Source organism: Cibotium barometz, chromosome 31, assembly GCF_041138505.1.
Source record: "Cibotium barometz isolate CiBa-2024 chromosome 31, ASM4113850v1, whole genome shotgun sequence".
Taxonomy (NCBI): domain Eukaryota; kingdom Viridiplantae; phylum Streptophyta; class Polypodiopsida; order Cyatheales; family Cibotiaceae; genus Cibotium; species Cibotium barometz.
In genome coordinates, this window is record NC_141076.1 from 18,099,380 (window position 1) to 18,123,856 (window position 24,477).

The 24,477-nt window shown below is 48.5% G+C and overlaps 1 protein-coding gene across 8 annotated transcripts in view; it reads left to right on the plus strand.

The window, feature by feature from the left end:
* The window catches only part of LOC147620565 (phosphatidylinositol 4-phosphate 5-kinase 9-like), a 104,108-nt gene extending 81,615 nt beyond the window's left edge, over positions 1 to 22,493 (plus strand). For 3 of the 8 annotated variants that reach the window (XM_086824796.1, XM_086824798.1, XM_086824797.1), the window contains exons 7-9: positions 21,065 to 21,213; positions 21,415 to 21,580; positions 22,170 to 22,493. In XM_086824796.1, the coding sequence (XP_086680922.1) occupies positions 21,065 to 21,213; positions 21,415 to 21,580; positions 22,170 to 22,452 (598 nt within the window). In that variant the 3' untranslated portion in view covers positions 22,453 to 22,493. Of the gene's footprint in view, positions 1 to 21,064; positions 21,317 to 21,414; positions 21,581 to 22,169 lie in introns of those variants that run through there. The other 5 variants (XM_086824801.1, XM_086824799.1, XR_015269952.1 and 2 more) reach the window with 5 other exon arrangements.
* The last annotated feature ends 1,984 nt before the right edge of the window (positions 22,494 to 24,477 follow it).

The window sequence follows — 24,477 nt, forward strand, 5'->3', positions numbered from 1 at the left end:
CTTTTTTGGAAGACCGTCATCATTCTTGGTTTGGGGTTTTTTCTGGGACAGGTGTTCCTCTTCAGTTTATGGGTCTCCCCTTGCCTAGGGAGGATGATGTACCGGTCTTGTTGGCAGGTTAGGGAAGCACGTCTTTGTTCACCCCCCCCCCCCCCCCCCCCCCCCCCCCCCCCCCCACAGGGATGATCATAGAGTGTTAGCCTTTGGTTGTATGGTGGCTGCCCTATCAGACATTTGCATCGGGACCCCGGTGAGTGGGTGCCAGACATCTTATCTTGGGACACATTCAGAGTGTCCCTACTCTTAGACCCCATTGGGAATCTTACGGCATTTTGACTGACATTCAGAGGGTTTTTTGGTGGAGATTGTGGCATTCTTATAGGAAGCCACAGATTTCCTCCTTTATCTGGGTTTCTCTTCATGGTGGTATGGCCACCAATTAGTGGGGTCAGTTACTGGTGCTTGACTAGCATGCCCTAGATGTGTAGGAGTTTCGGAGTCAGTTTACCATTGTTTATGGTAATGCAGGGAAGCACAGAGGGTTTGGTCTGCGATTGCACACCTCTTTGGTAGGATTAAGAGGGATGCTATCATTTCTTTTGGTTCTATCATTTGGTTGACACAGTCTGGGCCTAAGCTGAGATTCGAGGGCCATTATGGTTAGACAAGGAGTTGCTCGGCAGTGTTGTCTTCAGGATTTGCCACTTTCACACTTTGTCCCTCCGGCACAGAGGTTAGACAGCTCTTGGGAGATTATTGCTAGCATCTCAGCCTGGAATATCTGTAAGGCTAGATGCACCGAGTGTCACCAGGAGGTGAAACTTTTTGCAGTTGTTTTCTTTATTTACATTTCTTTATAAATATATATTTTTCTTTTCTTTCTCTTTGGTTGCTGTTGTTTTCCCCCGGGATCTCTTGGAAGGGCTTGGGCCATTGCAATGTTAGAATGGGTCAGCCAGTGGGACTTTGGACCAATGGTTGGCTAAGCCTTAGAACTGCACTGAAAGATGAATGACAGTGTCCAGGACATGGGCACTGAAAGATGAAGTACAGTGTCCAGGACATGGGCACTGAAAGATGAATGACAGTGTCCAGGACATGGCCACTGAATGAGGGCATAGGCCGGTTTACACTAGTAAGTGGCCGCCACCGAAATGTGAATGTATCTTGAATTCTAAGCAAATTCTGAAGTGACCATAGTGGTCAAAGATGGTCAGGAGACCAGAAGGAATGCAGATGACATCATCCCTAAAATCTAGGGAACTGCTATTTTTGGCAGTGTCGGAATTGAAAAGTGTTCGCGTCAGTTTGTGTGGAATGTCAAGGGGACCAAAAGCTGACAAAGGACTGTTGTGAGAATGTGAACCAGTCAGGAGATTTTTAGCCTGGAAGATTGCATGTGGAAAAGGCTTAAAAATGTGCCAAGTGTCAAATTTTGGTGCATTTTCCTCATTGAGAAGAGGGAAGCGTGGGAATTTGGAAAGAGGAGGCTCATTTGCAGCCATCGTGTGGTTTTGTTGCAGGAAAAACAGCTATGGTGGTGCACTCCCTTGCCCTACAACTCATGAATTGAGGGTTGAGCTTGCTCCCCACAGCCTCTCTCTCTCTTTCTCTCTCTTGCAGACTATGGAAATGCTCTCATCAGATAAAATCAGGTACAGTTGTGTGAATTTCATGCTTATATGCAAAGGTTAGTTGCCTCCTTGAACAGGAACAGGTGTAGTTGGTTCCTACACCAAAGCAGGGACGGAAGAGGGTGATATCCTCTTCAATACAATGCTGTTTCAGCACTGTTTAGGTGCTGTTTTTGGGCTGTTATGTTGCCCGGTTGATGCCAAAATGCAGTAGGACCTTGCTTTAGTCCTCCAGGACAGTACAAGGGTTATTTTGCGCTGAAAACAGAGCTGAAAACAGGTATGTGCAGAAAATTACAGCAAGCTGAATTGTGATGTTTTGGACTCCATTGGGTAGCTTGATGCCTATGGAAGTGAGCCTGTCAGTTGGGACTCATTCTGAGATGTTATGGAACAGTTTTAGTGCAGTTATGCTGGCAAATTTCTCCCAGAATTTGTAAAACTCAGCTAATGTAAGTAGAGTGCTTTGTTGCACTTGTGCTTTGTAATTTCCAACCTTTTAACAATAAAGAAATACCGCAAGGGGCGCCGGACTTCGGGGCCAATGTGTTGTTGAGCGAGGGAGCGAGGATTCTGTGATTGTGTGTCTGAGTAAGTCCAGGTTATTTGTGAATGAATTACCGCTTTATGTGTCCATAGACCGGTTTCACCGAGGCCATTGAGGGTACTCCCGTTCTTGTTTCTCAGTGTCTTTGCAAGATTTGGAGTGATATTATTCACACCATCATGGCTACCTGGGCCAGAAGGATCTTCGAGGGCTGCGGAGAGGAAGCGCGGCCAGTTTATGAGAGAGTGGGATAGTGGTATCTTTTTCACATTCTCTCACTCGGGACCCTATCGGCAGCACAGGGCTCCTGATTGGTTGAGATCTCCACCTTTCTTGGTGTGAAATCTCCATTTTGTAAACTTTTTTCATACTTAATAGAAGTCTCCTTTCTGAAAAAAAAAAAAACAAAAGTTCCTGGTGAACCATTTTGCCAACTGTCCTACGTGACACCTTCTCTAGGACATTCCATCCAAGTGATCATGAGGAGCGTGTGTTGCAGAAACTCCACAACTTGAAGCTTCTTTCTTGTGAAAGTCTCAGAGCTCATGACATGGGCGACCGTCCTGGCGGCCCCCTTGCCCGCCCATTGAGGTGACTTCATGGTAAGCCACTGGGTGAACCAGGCTCTTCCTCAAACCAGTCAACAAAATATCCTAGAGAGCATCACACTAGGTGCCACTTTGTGGGAGTTTCAAGAACTCGTAGCTCAACTAGAAAATGTACATCACTTGTTTGAAGGTGACAGCAACGGAGGGGCTAGCATTCTGGGGTCCATCACCATTGCCAATGACCTTGTGACCAAACTCAAAATGGACTTGGAAGCCCTCAAGCTCCAGAAGGCCCACAATGAAGAAGGTCATCTCAAGCATGAGCTAGCAGCTTTTAAGCTCCAAAAAGCTCAGCAAGAAGAAGGTAGTCTTGCCCAGCTCAGGAAGGAGATGGAAGAACTCAAGGCTCGACGGGAAGCTACAAGAACAGTTTGGTGCGCCATCTATCAAGCCGTCGGTCACACTCCACAGGTGTGTCTGATACTGCAACTTCTGTGAGAAGGGCGGGCATGAGGACAGACTGCTACTACTTGAAGGGGTTCCGCTAGCTACACTAACAACAGCAGCCATTTCTACCAACCACCACAGCTGTCAGTCACTTGGCAGGCCCCTACACTCCTGTCTACCAGCCAATCCCGGCACCCACCTACACCCAACAAGCCCCTCCCTCAACATCAACTCTTCCACCTCTCATCCCTGATCCTCCAGCTGCCACCCTAGCGGCAGCCCCCATAGCTTGCCCACCTCATCTGCTTCCACCCCCCACATGTCTAGTTCTGTGTTACAGATGTGGTGAGTATCCCTCCCTGAAGGATCACCACGTCGCCGCTACTGCTAGGGCTCTAAGGATCAACATACCCATGAGTGCCCGACACAAAGGGCCAGCACGTCGGCTTCTCTATCCACGGACTTCACCTTCCCCACCACATACCTCATCTTGGTGGGAGGAGAAGCATACCCGTTGCCACTACTGCATGGGCTCTAATGACCACTATACCCACACACAGGGCCAACACGTCTGCTTCTCCATCCATGGACGTCACCTTCCCCACCACACACCTCGTCTCGGTGGGAGGAGCACACCCCTTGTCACCACACCCAACCCCAATCACGTCCTTTCCTTCCTAATCAGGAGTCTCCCTCTCACTACCCACTCCACCCGTTAGTGTCAACCCCCCACCTGCACAGTGACCACTCGTGCCCAAAAGAAAATTCTAGGAGCCACTTCAACTGAAGATCAGCCTGAAGACACATCTCCTCTTCCTCGCAATCTAGTGGACCATTCATTCTTACAAGCCTACAAGGATCTTTTGACCACACCACCACAGGAGGCTGCCATCCCTCCCAGCTCACCATCCACACCATCCTCATTCCCAGAGCTATCAATACCATCAATCCATTCCCTTCTTCAAGTCTGACGACTGGATGTGTCCCTTCATGATCTACCTCACTGGAGCTCGGAGGTCTGCCAACAACTTGCAGCACTGCTCATTCAATGGGAAGGACAGAGTCCATGAGCTCCCCTTAGTGGTGGGCGATGGTGGGCATGGGACATTCCCACATGCATGGGGATAGGCCCATCCACTACCACTCTCACTGACTGCCGGAGCCTCCGCCTACGTCACTTTCTAGTGCAATCATAGATGGCAGGTCCAGTGTCAACTTGATGCCTGAGTTCACCCTGCATGCCGTTGGGGCCGTTAATTCACCTGGCCTGCCAACTTCAGTGTACAGATGGCCGATTAGCATGAGGTCACTCCTCTAGGCCTAGTGGAGGGAGTACTAGTGCAGATGGATGGTGCCCAGTTTGTTCTTGACGTTGTGGTCATCCACCTTCCATAGAATCACGGAGCATACTCCTTGTTAATTGGCATTGGGCACATTATCTCTGCTGAGGCTCTTGCCCCAGATTCGGACAAAATCATTGCCATTCTTTACCTCCCTCCTCCCATCAGCTCAAAGGACACCCAAGTCTTTGTTGGGCACAATGTATGTGGACATTGCCTTGCCTCTCACCTGCCTAGTGTGCCTCTCACCTGCCTAGTGAGCCTCTCCACAAACTTCCAGTGCTCCAAGGCCACTACCTTTAACTATGTCAAGTAGCGCCTCACAGAAGTCCCCATCCTTATTCCGCTAGGTTGGTCCATCATATTCCATGTCCACACTAATTCCAGTCAAACTGCAACCTAGCACAAAATTTCAGCTAGAAGGCCCATCTACTATGCCAGCCGTCTACTCAACAGAGGTGAGAGAAATTACAACACGACGGGGCGTGAAGGCTTGGCAATTGTCTATGCCTTCCAAAAATCTCATCACTATCTCCTAGGTGTCCATTTCATCTTCATCACTGACCATCATGCCGTGAAATAACTTCTCAACACGCTACAGTTGGCTGGCTGAGTCTGGAGATGGCTCCTTCCCTTCCAAGAACTTGATTTCGACATCCCTGCACAACCAGGAAGGCACCACGTCATGGTGGAACACCTATCTCGCATAGATAGTGGTGAACTAGCCACCTGTGCAGGTATAGACGATGACCTTCTTGACAATGTGCTTTTTAAAGTATATGTTGCTCCTGCTTGGTATGGCGATGTGCTTGCTCTGCTCTCCATAGGTTCTTTTCCCATTGTTATATCCCCCGAGGAAAAAGGTAGCTTCGCATCAAGAGGCAGCCATACCAACTAGTGGGTGGGCAACTCTACAAAGCTGGTCATGACAACGTCTGGTGGTGCTTTGCCAGTCGTCATGAGGTTCCACACCTAGTGGAGGACACTCATACTGGACCTTCTGCTGGTCACTACCCAAGGCACACCACATCTGAACATATATTTCACTCCGGCATATGGTGGCCCAACATGTTCAAAGACAGCAAAGCACATACTTAGAGCTGCGACATTTGCCAAAGGTGTGGACCCAAACCCACTTGCCAATCCAACCGTCCCTGGTCTCCCTCACTTGGTCTCAATTCAAAAGATGGGGAATTGACTTCATGGCATGGATTCCATGGCTTATCCAGTAGATGTCACTACATCCTTGTTGTCTGATTATGCCACCAAGTGGGCAGAAGAATAGGCTACCAACATACCACCGCCTCCACTGTAGTCAGGTTCCTCTATGAGCACATCCTCATCCACTTTCGTTGTCCCTTGGAGTTGACTAGTGATTGGGGCTCCCATTTTGTCAATGAAATCATCACCACCCTCCTAGCCAATTACAAGGTTTTCCACCAAAAATCTTGTGCCTTCTACTACCCTCGGGCCAATGGTCAAGTAGAAACCACCAATAAAGTGTTGTGTGATCTTTTCCGCAAGACTTGTCACCAGCATCCCAAGCAATGGGTGGATGTTCTTTTTTTTTTTTGCCCCGGGAAAAAGATCCTTCTATTAGTTACTGAAAAAAACAGCCACAAAGGGCTACATACATCACGAAGGGCTAGATACAAACTCGCCTCGTGTATAGGGCGAGGATCAATTAATCAAATGGGGGGAAAGAGACACTTCTCCTCTGGTTGGCCACTCTACGAGGAGAAAGCTATCTCATACAGGGGGAAGGGGGTGGGAGGCGGGGTGGGGGGGAAACAACCACACAGATGGTATGTAGTGCCAAGTGGGGTCACCACCTCTATCGGTGAGAAAAAGCCAAGTCGCAAAGCCTCGGGAAAGCTTCCCGCCGCTTCCGCAAGCGGTCGGAGCCACCCTGCAACTTCTCCCACTGACCGCGGAGGGTATGGATGATGTCGAGCCAAATACTCCTGATGGACTTTGCAGGTGGAGTGTGGGTACCCTCTATGGCTTCGCTACATCTAGCTCGCCATATGTGCCAGGTTGCAATGCTACTGCAAATCTCCCATTTCTGGCGTGAGCTTGGTCGTGACTGGTACTGCTGAAATGTGGAGGTGAGAAACCTGAAGGGCTAGCCCCCTACCATCCTCCTCATAAGTCCTAAACACCTCAACGTTTGTGGCCCAAGCGACCGTGCCCCAAGTAATGATCTGGGTCGAGGCCCTGTCCATCGTGAATATGCTGAAATGTGGAGGTGAGAAACCTGAAGGGCTAGCCCCCTACCATCCTCCTCATAAGTCCTAAACACCTCAACGTTTGTGGCCCAAGCGACCGTGCCCCAAGTAATGATCTGGGTCGAGGTCCTGTCCATCGTGAATATGCGGAGAATCCACTGCAAAACCTGTTGAGCCTTTGGGCAATCCCAAAGACAATGTCGGTGAGACTCCTGAGGGTGGCCGCGCCTTGGGCAAGTTGCTGGCCGACCTCCAACTACCAACCAAGTGCCAACCGCCAAGCTCCTATGTGCCATCAACCAAAGAAAGAGGGTGATCTTTCTAGGCCGAAAACTACCTTAGAGCCTCTTCCAAAAATCTGAGAGGAAGCGCTATGAGAGGCCCTGTGACTGGCAATATGAGAGGCCCTGTGACTGGCAATGTACTGTTGCTGCCGGGTGCCATCAATCTCTGGCATCTAGATCGTGTGGCCTAGCCGTGCTGAATAGGCAAAAAAGGGGGCATCCAGAGTCTCCTCCTAATTGGCGGGATCATGCCAAGTCCACTCTCTCGGGTCCCACTCGAGGCGCGTGAGGGGTCGGCTCTCCCATACCCATAGCCGTCATAATCTCTCCCTAGCTACCTTGGCCGGTGGGGGGTCTATGTGTGCCACTCACGTGACCGAAAACCAATCACCCTCACCCACTGCAAGGTGCATCCACTGAAATCCTTCAAGAGGGGCTCGGATCTCTCTAATCTGCCATGGGGACTAATAGAAAAAGTGAGCAAACGCCAGGCTTCTCCTCACTCGACAGATGCATAGGATCCCTACTCTCAGGCCTCATTGGGAGAGCTATGATATTTCTCCGCAGATATTGGCATAAACTTTGGCACTCATACAGAAGGAGCCAGATCTCTCATTTCTTTTGGTTATTCTTACATGGTGGTCTCCCCACCAATCAGTGGAGATCAGTTTTCGGTGTAGCACCTTCCTGTCCTAGATGTGCGGCAGATTCTGAGTCCGTACAACATTGTCTATGGGGATGCAGCAGTGCACAACAGATTTGGGGTCCTGTAGCCCAACTTATGGGCAAACTGAGTGGCCAAGCCATGCATGTGACTTGGGGGGCAGTTGCTTGGCTCTCTCAGTCTGGTCCGCAGCTTTTTTATGAGGGCAGTGGTACAGTGCTTTTTTCATTCATAGAGGTATTGCCCAGCATGGTTTATTGCAGGATGTTCCTCACTCTGATTATACACCCCCTAGACAGAGGATTGACACCAGTTGGGAGATTATTGCCAGTATTACAGCATGGCAGATCTGGAGAGCTAGATGCACGGAGGCTATTGAGGGTGTCGAGATTTTTGAGTCTCAGTGCATTAGTACTATATGGGGTGATATCATCCACACTCTTATGGCTACTTGGGCTTGCATTCAAGGGCCCTCTCATTCTGCACAAGCGAAGCGTGTGATATTTATGCGGGAATGGGACCATGGCATCTTCTTTTCCTCTAGTACCACAGGTCTTACATGGCATCATCATGCTCCTCAGTGGTTGAAATCACCTTACATATTGGGGTGATTCTATTCTTTTCCGGCTTATAGCTATGATTGTTGTATGTTTTTCTCATACTTAATAGAAGTCTCTTTCTGAAAAAAAGAAAAAAGGGGGAAAAAAAAAGTGAGCAAACCTTTGCCCTCGTCCGCCGTCCCATGGACGGCTAGAAGAATATTGTGTTGAGTAAACACTCCTAGCCACAGTGGGGGAGTCGTGTCTAGAATAGGTGTCAACCACTCCTGAGGAATAGCAAAGTCAATATTGATGCTAAGCCTATCTCTATCCCAGATCCGTGCCAAGCCTCTCTACCCCGGATAGGTGTCAACCACTCTTGAGGAATAGCGAAGTCAATATCGATGCTGAGCCTATCTCTACCCCAGATCCCTGCCAAGCCTCTCTTTTAAACCTTCGGGGGTAGCTGCTTGTGTGCAAGCCAATCTCCAAGGGACGTGGTAGGTCCTAAGCTCAATGCGCCCCATGATACATGAGGTTGGGCCCCCAGCATGTGGCCACTAGGTAAACGGATCAAAGGGTGGTCCCAGATCAATGGTTGCCGAAGACACTCCTCTGAGGCAACTGGAGCTAGATGCCTAAGGTGATCCCAAGCTCGGAGTAAACTCACTGTAAATCTGTAGGGCTAAATCCGCGAGTCCACATCTCTGTGAAGATCCATCTGGTACTCTGCGGCCACTCTGCGGCGGCCAAGGGCCCCCTAGACTCGGGGTGTGGGCTGAAATCTGGGCCAAAAGGAAGTCCTTCCAAGGTTCACCACCAGGAAGGAATCCTCTAACAATCAGCTTGCCCAGCAAGGCGTGGCTGTGAATAGCAAGGTCAATGATGCCTAGGCCCCTCTGCGTCGTGGCTGAATGATCACTCTCCATGCCACCTTTGCCTTGGCAGGCCGCCTGTCAACTACCGGCCCATAAGAAATTCCGGATCAACCGCTGGACCTGACTAATACACGCTTGGGAGAAGGCCCAACAAGAAGTAATGTACCACATGGTGGCAAGGACCTAGTTTGCCAACACCACTCTACCAGCTAGGGAGAGTCTCGTGGATCTCCAATACAAAACCTTCTTCCGAATGCTCAGAAGAAGAGGGGTGAGCTGTTGCTCCGAAGAGATATCGATGCCCACCTGACATCCAAGATGAGTGCCTCTCGGAATCCACTCGAAAGCCTTAACTGGACGCCAAGTTGGGGCCGGATGCTCTTTTGGACACACCTTGGACATATTGCATTGCTTATACAGCCACTGCACACCACTGCCTCTTCCATTTTGGCCTTTGGGCTTGAAGCCACCTCCCCTTTCGAATTTGACCTTGGCTCCCTCAAGGTGGGCACCCCACATGTCTCTTGCTTTGGAGCCTCTCATTCTTCCTCCATCAACCGTCTCTCAGTCTTGGAAGAAACCTGTGCCCTTGACAATTTGGCCTTAGAAGCAGAGTAGCAGAGACGCACGGCATAGCACGACTGTCATTTATGTTGTTGAAATGTGCAATGTAAAATGAATGGGTTATTTGGTTGTATGTGGAAAAGCATCCTAGAGGTGCAAGATATTGTGGTAAGATAAGAATGCCACATGTGATATTGTATGATGTGTGAGTGTTGACCAAAAGAGTGGAAAAGAGAGTGCCACATGGATGATGATGTGTAAAGTGAGATAAGGTTAGAAAGCCTATATCATTGTATGGTTCATTGTGAATGCAATAGAGATCTTGTGTTGAGTGTGCAATCTCTCTCTCTCTCTAGTCATGGAGTTTTTAGTGTGGTATAATCCACCTTAATCTTATTCTTAATCTTGTATCTATCACATGATCAATTCCATTTTAGAATTGTTAACATGGTATCAGAGCTTGGGTGGGCTCTTGGTCATGGTGAATATCTATGTATAGTTTTCTTGTTTATGAGGTTATTTGATTAAGCATTATTTTCAGTTATTATGAAAGAAACATTATGCACACTCATCATTATGGATTGCATTTGGAGTCTTGGAAGCTATTCATGGAGACTTAGAGATTATGGTGCTGCCATGCAAGCTGAAAATGGAGATTTCAGTAAAGATGAAGTCTTGGAAGCTGTCTCATCATCAAGGAAAGTGCAAATTGCAATTGCAACATTGAAGATTGGTTTGTGTATTATATTACCTCAATATTTTGGTGTTTGAGCATGGAAGAATGCTCTATGAAAGGGTTACGATGTGATGGGAACATGAATCCCATGGTTCTTTGCAAGTAAGCAAAGAGTACTATGAGGTGCAGCTTGTCCAAATGGGGACAAGCAAGTTTGGGCCAAGGAATGGAGCCCATGAATGAGCACATTGGAAGGGATGTGCTAGTAGTTTGCTCAAAGAAGGGGGGCAAGCTGTATGCAAGCCTTTAAAGGCTTACATGTTGGTCATGCACCTATGGTCTTGAAATAGAAATCTATGAGAGAACCCTTGTAGATGCATGCAATGACTGAGCGTGCATGTTTGAAGCTCATGGTAGCCAAAGTGGTGGCTACAAGAACCTCATGGGGGAGGTTTTGTGAAGACAAAAGAGAAGCTGTAAAGGAACTTCTACATGTGAAGGAAGAAGCACATCTGGAGCATGTGCCATGGACGCTTGATTCAAGATTCAACTCACAGCTATAGCAATGGCAGAGTAGAAAGCTAAGCAAGGAGAGCAGACAAGAAGCTTGGATTAGCAAGAAAGCATAGCAAGGGCTTCTGATTAGAGAAACATCACAATAGAGGCAGCAAAGGAGATGAAGGCAAAAGGCAGCAAGAGGCGTGAGCAATAGAAAGCTCATCACATAGAATAAGCTACCCAAGATGCAGTGCAGGATTTGCTCCCAAAGTATGCAGAGAGAAATCATGTGAGCCTTGCTTACCCCCCAGCAGAAACGTAGCATAGTAGCATATGGTTAAGTTGTAAGCTCAAAGAAGCGAGCTCATAAAAGTGAGCTTTGAAGAATAAGAGGCTCCCGCAGTTGCTGCAGCCGTCGCACACCACCCCGCCTACGCTGCTGATGGACTTGAGCAGCAGTAGATGCTCAAGAAGCAGACCAAGAAGAAAAGTCACAAAGAAGAGACAGGCACTGCAGCAGCGAATAGCACTGTAGCCGCGTACGTGGGAGTTTGGCTAGCTGCAAGAACCTGAATTGGTTGTCTTTGTCGGTGCCAAATGCCATGGCCGCCGTCCTCAGCACAAGCAGAGGAAGTAGAAGTAGCAAAGAGTAGCAGCGCACGATTGTTGTGTGAAGAGAGATTAGCATGCATAGGTCGCAGTGCTTTGCATAAAAGCATTGAAGCTTGGCGACCTTAGAAGCGCACAAGAGAAGATAAGCGCACAAGAGAAGATAAGAGTCCGTGTAAATGATGCTACATTGGTGGAGAGAAGCGCAGCACAACAGAAACCTAGCGATGGTAGAGGGGCTGGCTGTGATTAAAAGACAGCAATGGCAGCTGTGATTAAAAGACAGCAATGGCAACCGTGAAGGTTCCATGGCTATGGGGCGATGCTAGCGAGAAGATGAACATCGACAGAAACAACGAGAAGATAACGTTTTTAATTGTGTGGCTCATAGTATGAAGGATATCTTCATTAAAGCCCAAAATTGGTGTAAAGAGAGCTTAATAAGCCCCCACTCACATGCAAAGGTTCCCTACCATACATTGTTAATGCATTGTTCAGGCACACAGGTCACCAAAATGGTTTGTATAATTTCTCACCTAATGATATGAGAGTAACCGTACCCGAGCTCATCGAGAAGCTCAAAATGAGTAAATGTACACATGTTTGTATGTCTTCGAGACACTGTGAGAGCAATCGGCTCGTCACAACAGGTACCCTGCCCTTGCTTGCACGCATAAAAAGGATTGTACTCTCTCACCCAGATTTTTTGAGGGTCCCTTGTCCGAGCCTGCGGGTGCTCGAAATGGTTTGTAAATGTGGTGTGCGTTGAGTTGTGCACGCATAGGCGTCGTACTTCATGGGTTGGTTCCCACCCGAATATTTATGTTCAAATTGGACTTAGTGGTTCCGCTGTGAGTAAGTGGGCTCAAAATGGACTTCGTGTCTAGGATGGTAGACACATGCACACAAACTTGTTGAACACTATTAAGGGGAAGTGTTGAGATTGACAATGCCAAATTGTTGGGGGTGAGAGGCGAGTTGGTCAAATCGAGAGATTGTATGCACACACCCAAGTTTACACTGAGAAGGGGTGTTGACATGTGCAATGTAAAATGAATGGGTTATTTGGTTGTATGTGGGAAAGCACCCTAGAGGTGCAAGATATTGTGGGAAGATAAGAATACCACGTGTGATATTGTATGGTGTGTGAGTGTTGACCAAAAGAGTGGAAAAGGGAGTGCCACATGGATGATGATGTGTAAAGTGGGATAAGGCTAGAAAGCCTATATCATTGTATGATTCATTGTGAATGCAATAAAGATTTTGTGTTGAGTGTGCAATCTCTCTCTCTAGTCATGGAGTTTTTAGTGTGGTATAACCCACCTTAATCTTATGTTTAATCTTGTGTCTATCACCATGATCAATCCCATTTTAGGATTGTTAACATATGTCGCCCTCGCTTTTCTCAGTGTGACTCGACAAGGCTTAGAACCTTAATTGAGCGAAAAAGTTGGTAACCTGCCTAGGAAAAACCTTACCAAGTTCAACAAATCTTGCCACAAGGCATTGTGCAATAATGCACCTTGTCCAATGAGTGCCTTTCTCTAGTGAATGGATCCAGACTCAAGCTCTATCTCCAAGCTAGACGTGAAAACCGTCTTTCGCTAGGCCCAGGTTAGAGTCTCGGTCTTAGCAATTTGAGATCAGCCATCGAAGCTCCCTTCAGAGGAGCTCATGGGTGTGGGGCTATTCTTCTCTACCTTCATTATTGTGCAATTTGAGTTTTTGTTTTGTTTTTTTTTTTCAGAAAGAGACTTCTATTAAGTATGAGAAAAACATACAACAATCACAGCTATAAGGCGGAAAAGAATAGAATCACCCCAATATGTAAGGTGATTTCAACCACTGAGGAGCATCATGATGCCATGTAAGACCTGTGGTACTAGAGGAAAAGAAGATGCCGTGGTCCCACTCTCGCATAAATATCAGCGCTTCGCCTACGCAGAATGAGAGGGCCCCTGAATGCGAGCCCAAGTAGCCATAAGAGTATGGATGATATCACTCCATATAGTACTAATGCACTCATACCTAAAAATCTAGACACCCTCAATAGCCTCCATGTATCTAGCTCTCCAGATCTGCCATGCTGTAATACTGGCAACAATCTCCCAACTGGTGTCAATCCTCTGTCTGGGCGGTGTATAATTAGAGTGAGAAACATCTTGCAATAAACCATGCTGGGTAATATCTCTATGAATGAAAATAGTAGAATTTGTACCACTGCCCTCATAAAAAAGCTGTGGACCTGACTGGGAGAGCCAAGCAACTGCCCCCCAAGTCCCATGCATGGCTCGGCCACTCAATTTTCCCATAAGTTGGGCTATAGAACCCCAAATCTGTTGTGCAGTGCTGCATCCCCATAAACAATGTTGTACAGTCTGAGAATCTGCCGCACACCTAGGATAGGAAGGTGCTACACCGAAAACCGATCTCCACTGATTGGTGGGAAGACCACCATCATGTAAGAATAACCAAAAGAAATGAGAGATCTGGCTCCTTCTGTATGAGTGCCAAAGTTTATGCCAATATCTACGTTGTATCACTAGAGAAATATCATAGCTCTCCCAATGAGGCGTGAGAGTAGGGATCCTATGCATCTATCGAGTGAGGAGAAGCCTGGCATTCCGGACAGTGAAACTGAAAAAAGGAAGGCTTTTCAAAGTATCGAAGGCATCAATCCACTCCCACTCTCGTGGATCCCACTGAAGATATCTGATAGGACTACCACCATATAACCACAAACACCAAGAGCCATGAGTCACTATCTGAGGAGAAGGGTCAATGAACCAATGCTTCCCCAAACGACCAACAATCCTCACTGGACTAAGCCTAGTATCTGGGATGATCTCCTCCATACTATATCTCCTCAATCTCTCTTCAAGCATGATAGAGTAAATGATGCAATCTGTAGCCTCCTGGCTCGAGAGAGCAATGACTTGCAGAGGTATGCCTATCCTCGAAAAAACTCCCAGCCAACTCGGATGATAGTCTCTGTGAAAGGTCCCAGAAAGCCACTCATGCAGAATAGTTGCATCAATCTGATCAATACGAATGCGAGAGCCCCTAAGATGCTGAATGGATGCAGCTCTCCAATCCTCCAGAAGACTCTTAAAGGTCTTCCAAGCAAGAACTGTGTATGCACATCTCTCCCATCCTGACCACTGCATATAACAAGATGCACCAAGTGGCCGACCAGCCTCATCCCTAATGAGCTCCTTCCACATAATAGGATGTCGGTCAGCCTCATCCAAAGACCTAGGAATCCTTTGTCGCAAAAAAGATCTCATGCTTCTCCATGCTCTGACAATGGCTGCAATAAGAGGGGAAGATTTTTCTTTTTCTCTTCTTTGCGGAGGCTATGAGCATGTATTTGACGGCAGAGGAGGTTGGTTTGAGAGGACTTCAGCTCCCAGTCCGGGGGGAGGACCTGCTTGATGCTGAGTTTGTAGACGACACGGGCTTATTTTTGCATGGCCAAGAGGCCAATCTTCTTCGGGCAGAGCAGTCGCTCCAGGTTTTTAGTGCAGCTTCGGGAGCATTGATCAATTGGCGCAAGACAGTGGCCTTTTGGATCAGTAGTGCTCCCACTCCGGCATGGAGCCCGGACCCCGGTTTTAGATGGATTCCTCCAGGCACAGCAGTGCGGTATTTGGGATGCCAGATTGGCCTAGATTTGTCACCTAAGCAGCAGATTGCCCCACTTCTTCTGAGCATTCGGAAGAAGCTTTTGTATTGGAGTACAGCTCGACTATCCTTGGCTGGGAGGGTGGTGGTGGCAAATCAGGTGCTGTTAGCGACCATGTGGTACATTACGTCTTGCAGGATTTTCTCGAGCTCTTGCATCAGCCAGGTACAGAGGCTGATTAGGAACTTTCTGTGGTCTGGGCGGGACGGTCAGCTAGCTCGGGCAAAGGGTGCATGGGCAGTTATTACACTTCCGCTGGCTCAGGGAGGTTTGGGCATTATAGATCCAGTCGATCAGAGTAGAGCCTTATTGGGGAAGCTTATTGTTCGGGGGTTGCTTCCAGGCGCTGAGCCTTGGAAAGAGCTCCTCTTGCAGCGGCTGCAGGCTCGGGCGCCCTCAGTAGGGGGTACTTGGGCACCAGAGATTCGCTGGATCTTCATAGAGATGTCTCCTCTTGATCTGACTATGTGACTTCAGGTTCGGTCAGATCCGTTTAACTAGTTAAGACTTTGACTCGTTAGAGTAATTCCCCGTTGGACAGGCCTCAGTAGAGGATGGGAGGACAGATTTGCTTTGAGTATCCTGAGAGCTTGGGAGCTGCTGAGACCGGGGCTCTCTCAGCGACCTCCTCCTTGTGTTGAGGAGCGGGCCAGATAGCCGCTCATCTGGAGCCCAGCGGTTCGCACGGAGCAGGGTCATATGCTGGGTTCTCGGCCTCGTCTAGCCTGGGGACCTTTAGCGGCGGCAGGCCCAGCTCGTAGTTTTGGAGACTGGCAGGCTTCTGCAGTCTCCCAGAGGAGATCCAGGTGGAGAGGCTGAGTCACTTCAGAGGGGGGTTGATTATGAGGGATGATATTCAGGAGGCACTCACAGAGGAGTGGTTCACGCCTCTCGAGCCAGTGGCCCCACGGTGGATGGGAGCCTTTACACAGTTGGAGATCCTGATTGCAGTCAGAGCTTGCACTGAGGATGGCAGTTGCCTCTACTATGAGATTCAGGATGAGGGCAGACTCCAGAGAGTGGAGGTGGAGTCGCCTTTGGTTGCAGAGTGCACCTTTCAGAGGATTCGGGTAGTGGCCGCCGCTTCTCGAAAGTGGCATATTGACCCCGACCCTGCAGATGTGCTCCCGGATTGGCGCATATGGGCATATGCAGCGTGCCCCTTGGCCCGGCTACAGTGGGACCCCGGGGAGTACGAGTGGCATGATCCTTATGCATCCCTTGAGGCCACAGAGATTACCTTTTTCCAGTATACTGTCCGGCTGGGGCGGCATATTTTGACGGCGAGGAGGACGGTCTCTCCAGCGGCAGCGGGGCATTGGCGGCTACAGGGACTCTCACTGGAGTTCTTGGAGGATTTTTGGGCTCGGCTCAGGGCTAGTCGACAGGCCCGCAGGATCTCGACTTTTTAGTGGGCTGGTCGCCCACAGGGGCACAGCAGTTGGCACTTGGCTTGTTTACAGCGGTCTTCCGGCGGCCTGCGTCCGATGCGGCCACCCTATGGGAACACAGAGACATTGCCTTTGGGATTGCCCTCAGGCGCAGCAGATTTGGCTGCGGATGCGTATTCTGGCTCCCCTCTCACCAGAGGGTATGTTTACGTGGGGTGCCGCTGCTTGGTCGACCTCGTCAGGGCTTGCGATGGGCTATGAGATGGAGCAGGGTAGTTAGGCCATCAGATTTATTAGGGGCCAGCCTCGCCTGGTTCCGGCACCGGATTTCTCGTCCGCCAGCTGGACACAGGAGAGGGATTTACGATGGGAGCTTCTCAGCAGCCTCACCATCTGGTTCACCTGGAGGGCCCGGTGCTTCACGGCCTTTGAGGGGAGATTGGAGCCACCAGCAGAGACTGTACGGGGGATTTGGCAGGAGTTGATCCACACCCTGCGAGGACAGTACGACCGCATTCGGATGAGGCGAACTTGCGACGCCAGGCCTTTCACACCACTTGGCGCTGTGGCCCCTTCTACACCTTACACACGGGATTCCCCCGTTGGCACTACAGGCCACCTGTTTGGCTCTTCCCCCCCCCCTATTGTATGATTTAGCCTCTCAGTCCTTTGTGCTGATGCTTGTATTTTGCAGCACCTAGGGAGAGTCTCCCGGACTGCCATGCTGTATTCACTGCTCTTTTTCTCTTATGAGCAGGAGAGATTTTTTGTAGCCCTACGGGCATTTTTTATATAACTAATGAAAGGATCTTTTCTCGAAAAAAAGAAAGATGATACTATTGGCACCTAGAAAATAAAACTGGAACTGGAAGGTAAACAGAAACCCTTATAGGGTGTGAATATAGTGAGGGGGGGGTACGCTATGGAGGTGAGTGGAGTACAGTGAGGGGATACAATATCATGTGGGACGGGGGGGTACACTATGGAGGTGCCTCCATCTCATAATATGTGCCGCATCGGACGCTGGCGGATCTCCTCAGTATCCTCTGTGGTCAGCACCCTGACTGGGTGTCCCGCATGTCTCGCAAGAATAATCCGAATCCGCGGCTGCAACCTCCGTCTATGGTGGGATGCCCTCCTGCGTAGTCGTGGGCGTCTGGAGCACCCAAGCTCAGTCGCCCGATCAATCAGTGTACCGCTGGTGTGGGCGGTATCCATGTCCTGCTGCTGCTGCTGCGGTCCATCTGGCGCAGTGATGGCTGGACTAAAGAAGTCTGTAATGTGCCTCTGAGTCTGACTCTCTGTGCGCCTAAGCAGGCTATCTCTATATCTCCGCAGCTCAAGCAAGAACAATCCCAAACACCTCTGGTCCTGGTACCCCACGACTCTGGAAAGTGGTCCAAAACCCTCTCTGAATAAACAGTGGAAACGACCACGTATCTCATAGTATGCAGTACAATGGCATATATAATGCAGCTCTGTCTCTGGCTCCCCATGGCATACTCGACATATCGTGGCCTCAACTGGTATACCTCTATATCGGCCAATCTCAATCTTAAGCTGGTGTGAGGATGTGCGAATCTGACCAATAGCACATCGTACTGCATGAGACAAGTGTACATCCATGTAACTAGGTCTGATCACAAAACCATCTGCTGTGAGCTGAAGAAAATGCTCTCTGTAGAAAGCCATCTTCGTGCCCAGCTCCTCAGTCGGTTGTATCCATGTCCTCCTAATGTCCAGCTAACTGACGGATGAGTCTGGTAATCTCTGTCCGTGTGAGAGTGAGAGAGGGTGCCTCCAGAGAATACTGGAAGGGAGGCAATCTGTCCATGCTAAAACCATGTGCGTGGAACCAAGATGTCATCTGTCCATACCAACAAGCCGTGTCTCCCTGTAAAGCTAACTGTCAGGAGGACTCAAGGGCGAGGCGTGCATATCTGTCTCGGGGGAGATCCCACAAGCCATGTATGTAGGAGACTGATCTCGTAAGAGCCTCAATCACCAAAGGGGTAGCCGCCAGCTCTGCTCGAATAATCTCATGAGGTACCACGGCCTTGGCTCTAATAATCCTAGCAATCATAGATACCAAAGGCCTCTCCATACCTCTCCACCCGCTTGCGTTGTGATGGCCCACTGAAGGTCCCCATATCTACACTCCATAAAGCATAGCTGATGTCACTAGAGTGTCAAAAAGCCAAAGTTTCGTTCGAGGTTCCTGAAACTAACCTGCAAACACATCCTCTCCAAACCACCCAGGGCTGCATGTGCTCTAGTCAATCTAGTCTCTGCTGCTCTCCTCATCAAAAACACTGGCCCACTGAATACTACCCCAAGATATGTATATGCATCTGTATACTCCACAATCTCCTGCCCATATGTAAATGTGGGAGCTGATCGCCTAACCCACTGTGGCGTGGTGTTAAACACCATAACCTTGGTTTTGCCAAGGTTGACAGACAATCCTTTATCATGTGCAAACTCATGTAAAGCATCCAGATGACGCTGCATACCCTCAGGGGAGTCAGAGATCAACACAATATCATCAGCATATAACAATAGTGGGATCCAAGTACATGCTAGCTGGGCTCCTCTGTCCCCCAGTCTCTCATTGTAGTCAGAAGCCTCATCCACATACATACCAAACAATGAAGGAGATAACGGGCAACCTTGCTTCACTCCTATAGTGGAGTGAACCAAAGTAGAGACCCCCTCTAGGGTGCGTACCTGTCCTGCAACTGATCTATATAAAGCCATAATCCCCCATATGAGCTCTGTGGGTACCCCCATCTCCTGTAATCGCCTCATCAATCTGGCTCTGGGCACTGTATCAAATGCTTTGCGGAAGTCCACAAAGCTACAATAAATCCGTCGCCCATGCGACCTGCCCTCCTCAATAATGGCCCGCAGAGTCAAGATGTGGTCAAGAGTAGAGAAACCTCTCCTGAACCCTACCTGTCCCTCTGCTCGAATGCCCTCTCTCTCTGCCCATCTACTCAACTGCTGCTCAAGAATGGATGCATACAATCATGCTAGTGTGTGACCAATCATAATAGTGCGATAATTCCCTGGCTCCATAGGGTCCCCTGACTTGAAGATAGGCACGATGGTGGACATACTCCAAGTCTCGGGTAAGCCTTCACACATAGCACGATTGAACATCACTGCTAGAAGCTGTGCCAGCATGTCTCGCGCATGAATAAAGTGCTCAGCGACCAATCCATCATGATCATATGCTCTCCCAGTCTTCATCCTATCAATGGCCTTCCTTACCGTCTCTACGGTAAAGAAAGTACATGTCTGTGGGCATGGTGCTGGCGGGTCAGGAAAAGGTGTGTGTCCAGGAACTGTATATAGAGATGCTGCATAACTACCCCAGACCTCTGTAGAAGTGATGGCAAAAGCAGGGGAGGACTCATGAAACAAACGCCAAGCCTCCCTCGAATCCTCGCTCAAGAACAGCTGGTATAATTCCTGCTCTAGCTGAGCAAGGAAGGCCCGCTTCCTCCTTCGCACAAGGCGCCAGAAGGCAATACGTGACTGTCGGTGAGTAGTGACTCCCAAAGCAACCTCCTGCTGACGTCGGGCTCTTGTCTCTCTGCACTCCTCATCATACCAGCTGTTCTGGGACATACACCCAGAACGCTATCTCTGTCCAGGCTGAGTATGTGGATATGCCTCTCTCGCTACATCCTGTAAAGTCTCTGTCAGTATATGGGTCAGCTCCTCCAAAGGTCTCCCTGGCTCCTCTATGTACAGACGTCTATAAATCCCATCTCTGTAGACAGCATCAGTCTCTGAAGTAAAAGTATATCGAGTGTGATCTGCCCCTCGTGTCCTCTGAGCTGTGGTAAAGTGAAAAGAGATGGTCAATGTCAACAATGCATGCCCTTCTCTATAAAATGCTATCTTTCCCTCTTCTCTTGCTGCCCTAATCTCTAGCATGACTTCCTTCATATGTGCAAGCTGTGAAAGAGTAAGATCGTCACCAAGAAAAATGCCTGTATTCTTTAAAGTGGGTCGCCTCTTCAAGAACTCCTCCTTCGCCTCAATAGAGGGAAAGCGAAGTATGAGAGCTCTTTCCTTTGATGTTTCCCCGTTGCCTCCGCTTTTTTTGCCCACTCTCCAGGCTTTTGCGTGTGCCGGACTGTCAATCCCCATCAACACCATAAACTCTTTCACCTCTTCTTCAACTTTATCCCCGTCTTTAAGGCCGGTAATCCTCACATGCAAAGCACGTGTACGTCTTCATTGTTCCTCTTCCAAAGTCATGTTAATGATTGTAGGTGTAGGGGTTGTTATCTCCTTACCTTTACCCTTCTTGGCGACCTCTATCCACTTCTCCGCTTCAAAGGGTTTTATACAGGCAGATTCGTAATGATTGTAGGTGTAGAGAGAGAGAGAGAAATGAAAATGAAATGAAATGTTATATTAACGTCTTCAAAAGGCCATAATGACCTATGAGACCAAAAGTTACATCATGGTGGATCTGAGAGAGAGAGAGAGAGAGATCCTTAAAGGGTTTTATACAGGCAGATTCGTAAAGACTGCTCCTTTCTTGAATCTGAACAAATCATGGATTACAGTCTTCTGCTGGGCATCCATTTTAGAGCTCCAGAATCCTCAGAACTCTTGGTTTCAGACTCATTGGAAACGAAGAATTCATCACAAGATCATGACGGTAAGTTGAAAGTGCCATATGTTTGTGCAATTTGAGACTAACCTTACAGAAAGCATGTAAGCTATGGTGAGAGTGGTTTCAGCTCGTGGAGAATGTATTTAAGGTAGCTCATTTTCTATTCTAGAGAAGATGCTGCTTGTTTGTTTATACAGACCTGCTTCTACATAAAAATTGACGAATGCATTTTTTTGTGTCCACCAGAGTGTAGTATACAAGAGGACCATATTCAGCCAGGAGGTTTGGCTTTGGTTGCTCATGAGCCAAAGGCAGGAAGTTTTCCAGGTCCCCATGTTCGTGGTAACCCTCTCAAAGCAATAACATCTGGACACGAGGAAGTCGATTTGATGATTCTGGGCACGAACTCAAGGTTTGCATGCATCTCAAGGATGACCTGCTTTAATCACGGGGGCGCAGAAGGGAGCGGGGCACTGGGTCACTAGGAAACATGCTACCTTGTTCAGTAGAAAACATGTAATATAGCACGTGGGTTCAAGTGGAAGGGAGCGGGGGAAGGGTCACTAAGAAACATGCTACCTTGTCAGTAGAAAACATGTAATATAGCATGTGGGTTCAACATAAGGGGCTTCCCACTAGAAGACATGTGACCTGTTTTAATCCCAGGATGGGAGGGGGAGCGAGTGGGTGTGGGGGGTCAGTAGGAAACATGCTATCTTGTCCAGCAGAAAACATGTAAGATAGCACGTGAGTTCAACATAAGGGGTTTTTAATATTTTTTATTATATACATATACTTACATTATGGGTACCTTATTCTAGATAGAAGAAAGAGGGGTCATTTTTAGGGCCAAGCTAAGAGGGGTTGGTGGTGGGTGTTTTTTTTTTTGGGAGGGGGGGGTTGGGGGGGGGGGGGGGGGGGGGGGTTGTGTGTGGGGGGGCGTCTCACAAGTTCAATTAGGTAAGGGGTTTTTTCTAAAGATATATTACTGCTGAATCCAGGTTACAAATACGGCTCGGAGTGAACATGCCATCAAAGGCAGTTTGCGGGTGCCCAAAAATGGATGCGATCTATCACACAGATAATTTGTTTGGTGAAGTTTGTGATGTTATACTTTATTTTGGCATCATTGACATCCTGCAAAGATATGACATTGGTAAGAGGGTTGAGCATGTATACAAGTCCCTGAAATATAGTGCAGATTCTATATCTGCAGTAAACCCACGTGTTTACTCCCAACGATTTCAGGAGTTTATACTCAAAACATTTCTGCCTAGTGTGTGATATTATACCTAGTCAAAATATTATTTTCAATTTTTCTTGAAGTTTGCATCAAGTGTAGCTTAAAGTATGTGCCAACCAAATGTAGCTGCTGGTGTGTGTACCAACAAAATGTAGTTAGGAAGGGTGCACGTGTGTATGTGTGGAAATATTCTTGTTTACCATCTGAGAACAATATCCTTGCCACAAAGTTAAGATGGGTGAATTGCAGTTGCAGGTGAATGTTCAATTTGGTCTTATATCCAAGTTCTCTACTTCAGGAAAGTTCACTTTGAAGACAAGTAATACTCTCTCTCTCTCTCTCTCTCTCTCTCTCTCTCTCTCTCTCTCCCCTGAGGGTATGCAGCGTCATCTGGATGCTTTACATGAGTTTGCACATGATAGTGGATTGTCTGTCAACCTTGGCAAAACCAAGGTTATGGTGTTTAACACCACGCCACAGTGGGTGCTCCTGTCAGAATATGCAGCGGAAATGATATCCAAACTTGGGTAGACAAGAGCAAGTAGACTGCAGAAAATAATCAGCACAAGAAACACAGAGAGATGTGTGTAAACTCTTCTCTATACACAAGATCCCGGAGATAACTGAATGAGAAACTGGAGGAGGATGGGGGGCAATATATACAAGCCCATGAGGGCAGTCGGCCAGCTCTGGAAGAGGCCCACGACTGACTAAATGTCCACGACTGCTGAAAAACAGCAGTCGGCCAGCATCTGGTGCCCCACGTCTGCACAGAACAAGTCGGCCAGCACTCAGATAGCCCACAACTGCTACAGATGCAGTCGGCCAGCTTCAGAGTGGTCCTGGCATCACCTGGCAGCCCTCCAGCCACTAGGAAAAAATGGGAAAAATAGGGAAAAAATACGGGGAGTGTGGAAAAATGATATACGGGCGGGCACACCCACAACAGAGGCCCTGGTGTATACAAATAGACAGGAGATGACTTCTAACACCCCCTCTCAGCTCCTGGCTGTGAAACCAACCCCAGGGAGCTGGAGTGCCGCCTGAGCGTAGCCTGAGGTAGAGACTTCGTGAAGAGGTCCGCCGCATTGTCCTCCGTCGAACAATAAAGTAGCAAGATGTCACCCGCCAAGATCTTCTCATGAACAAAGTGATACTGTATCTCTATATGCTTGGTCTGGGCATGGAAAACCGGATTCCGAGCAATAGCTATACAACTCTGGTTATCACACTGGATGACTGTGGGCTCCCTCTGTGGAAACCCCATCTCGCCAAGCAGCCTCCGCAGCCATACAACCTCACAAGCAGCACCACAAGCAGCCCGATACTCTGCCTCTGTCGAAGAAAGGGCAATAGTCGGCTGCTTCTTGCTGCTCCAAGAAACCGCTCCTGAGCCGAGGGTAAAAGTGTATCCTAAAGTAGATCTCCTCGTGTCTGGATCTCCTCCCCAATCTGAGTCACTCCAACCTTGGAGCTTGACTCCATTCCCTCCTGTGTAAAAGAGTCCCAGATCCTTCGTACTCTGCAGATACCGCAAGATCCGCAATCCTGCGTCCCAATGAGTCTTCAATGGCATCTGCATAAAAGAGCTCAACAGCCCCACGGAGAAGCTCAAGTCCAATCTGGTGTTCAGCAACCAGATCAATGAACCAACCAACTTCCGGTACTGCGAGGCATCAACTGGCTCACAAGGATCTGTAACGGTTAACTTTGTGTTCGGATCCATCGGCGAAGTAATAGGCTTGCAGTTCTCCATCCCAAAGGCCTCAAGCAACTCATGAACATACCGCTGCTGAGAGACGAAAAACCCCCTCTGGGTCTGCCAGATCTCCAATCCCAAGAAGAAGTGGAGTAAGCCTAAGTCGGTCATCTCAAACTCCTTTGACAAGGCAGCCTTCGTCACTCCAATGTGCTCCACATGACCGCCGGTGAGAATGAGATCATCCACATAAAGGATGATGAGTGTGACCATGCCGCGTTCCCGAAAGAGATACAGGTTCGGATCTGCAACCGATCTCTGGAATCCAGTCCGAATAAAGAAGGAATCAATCTTCTGATTCCAAGCC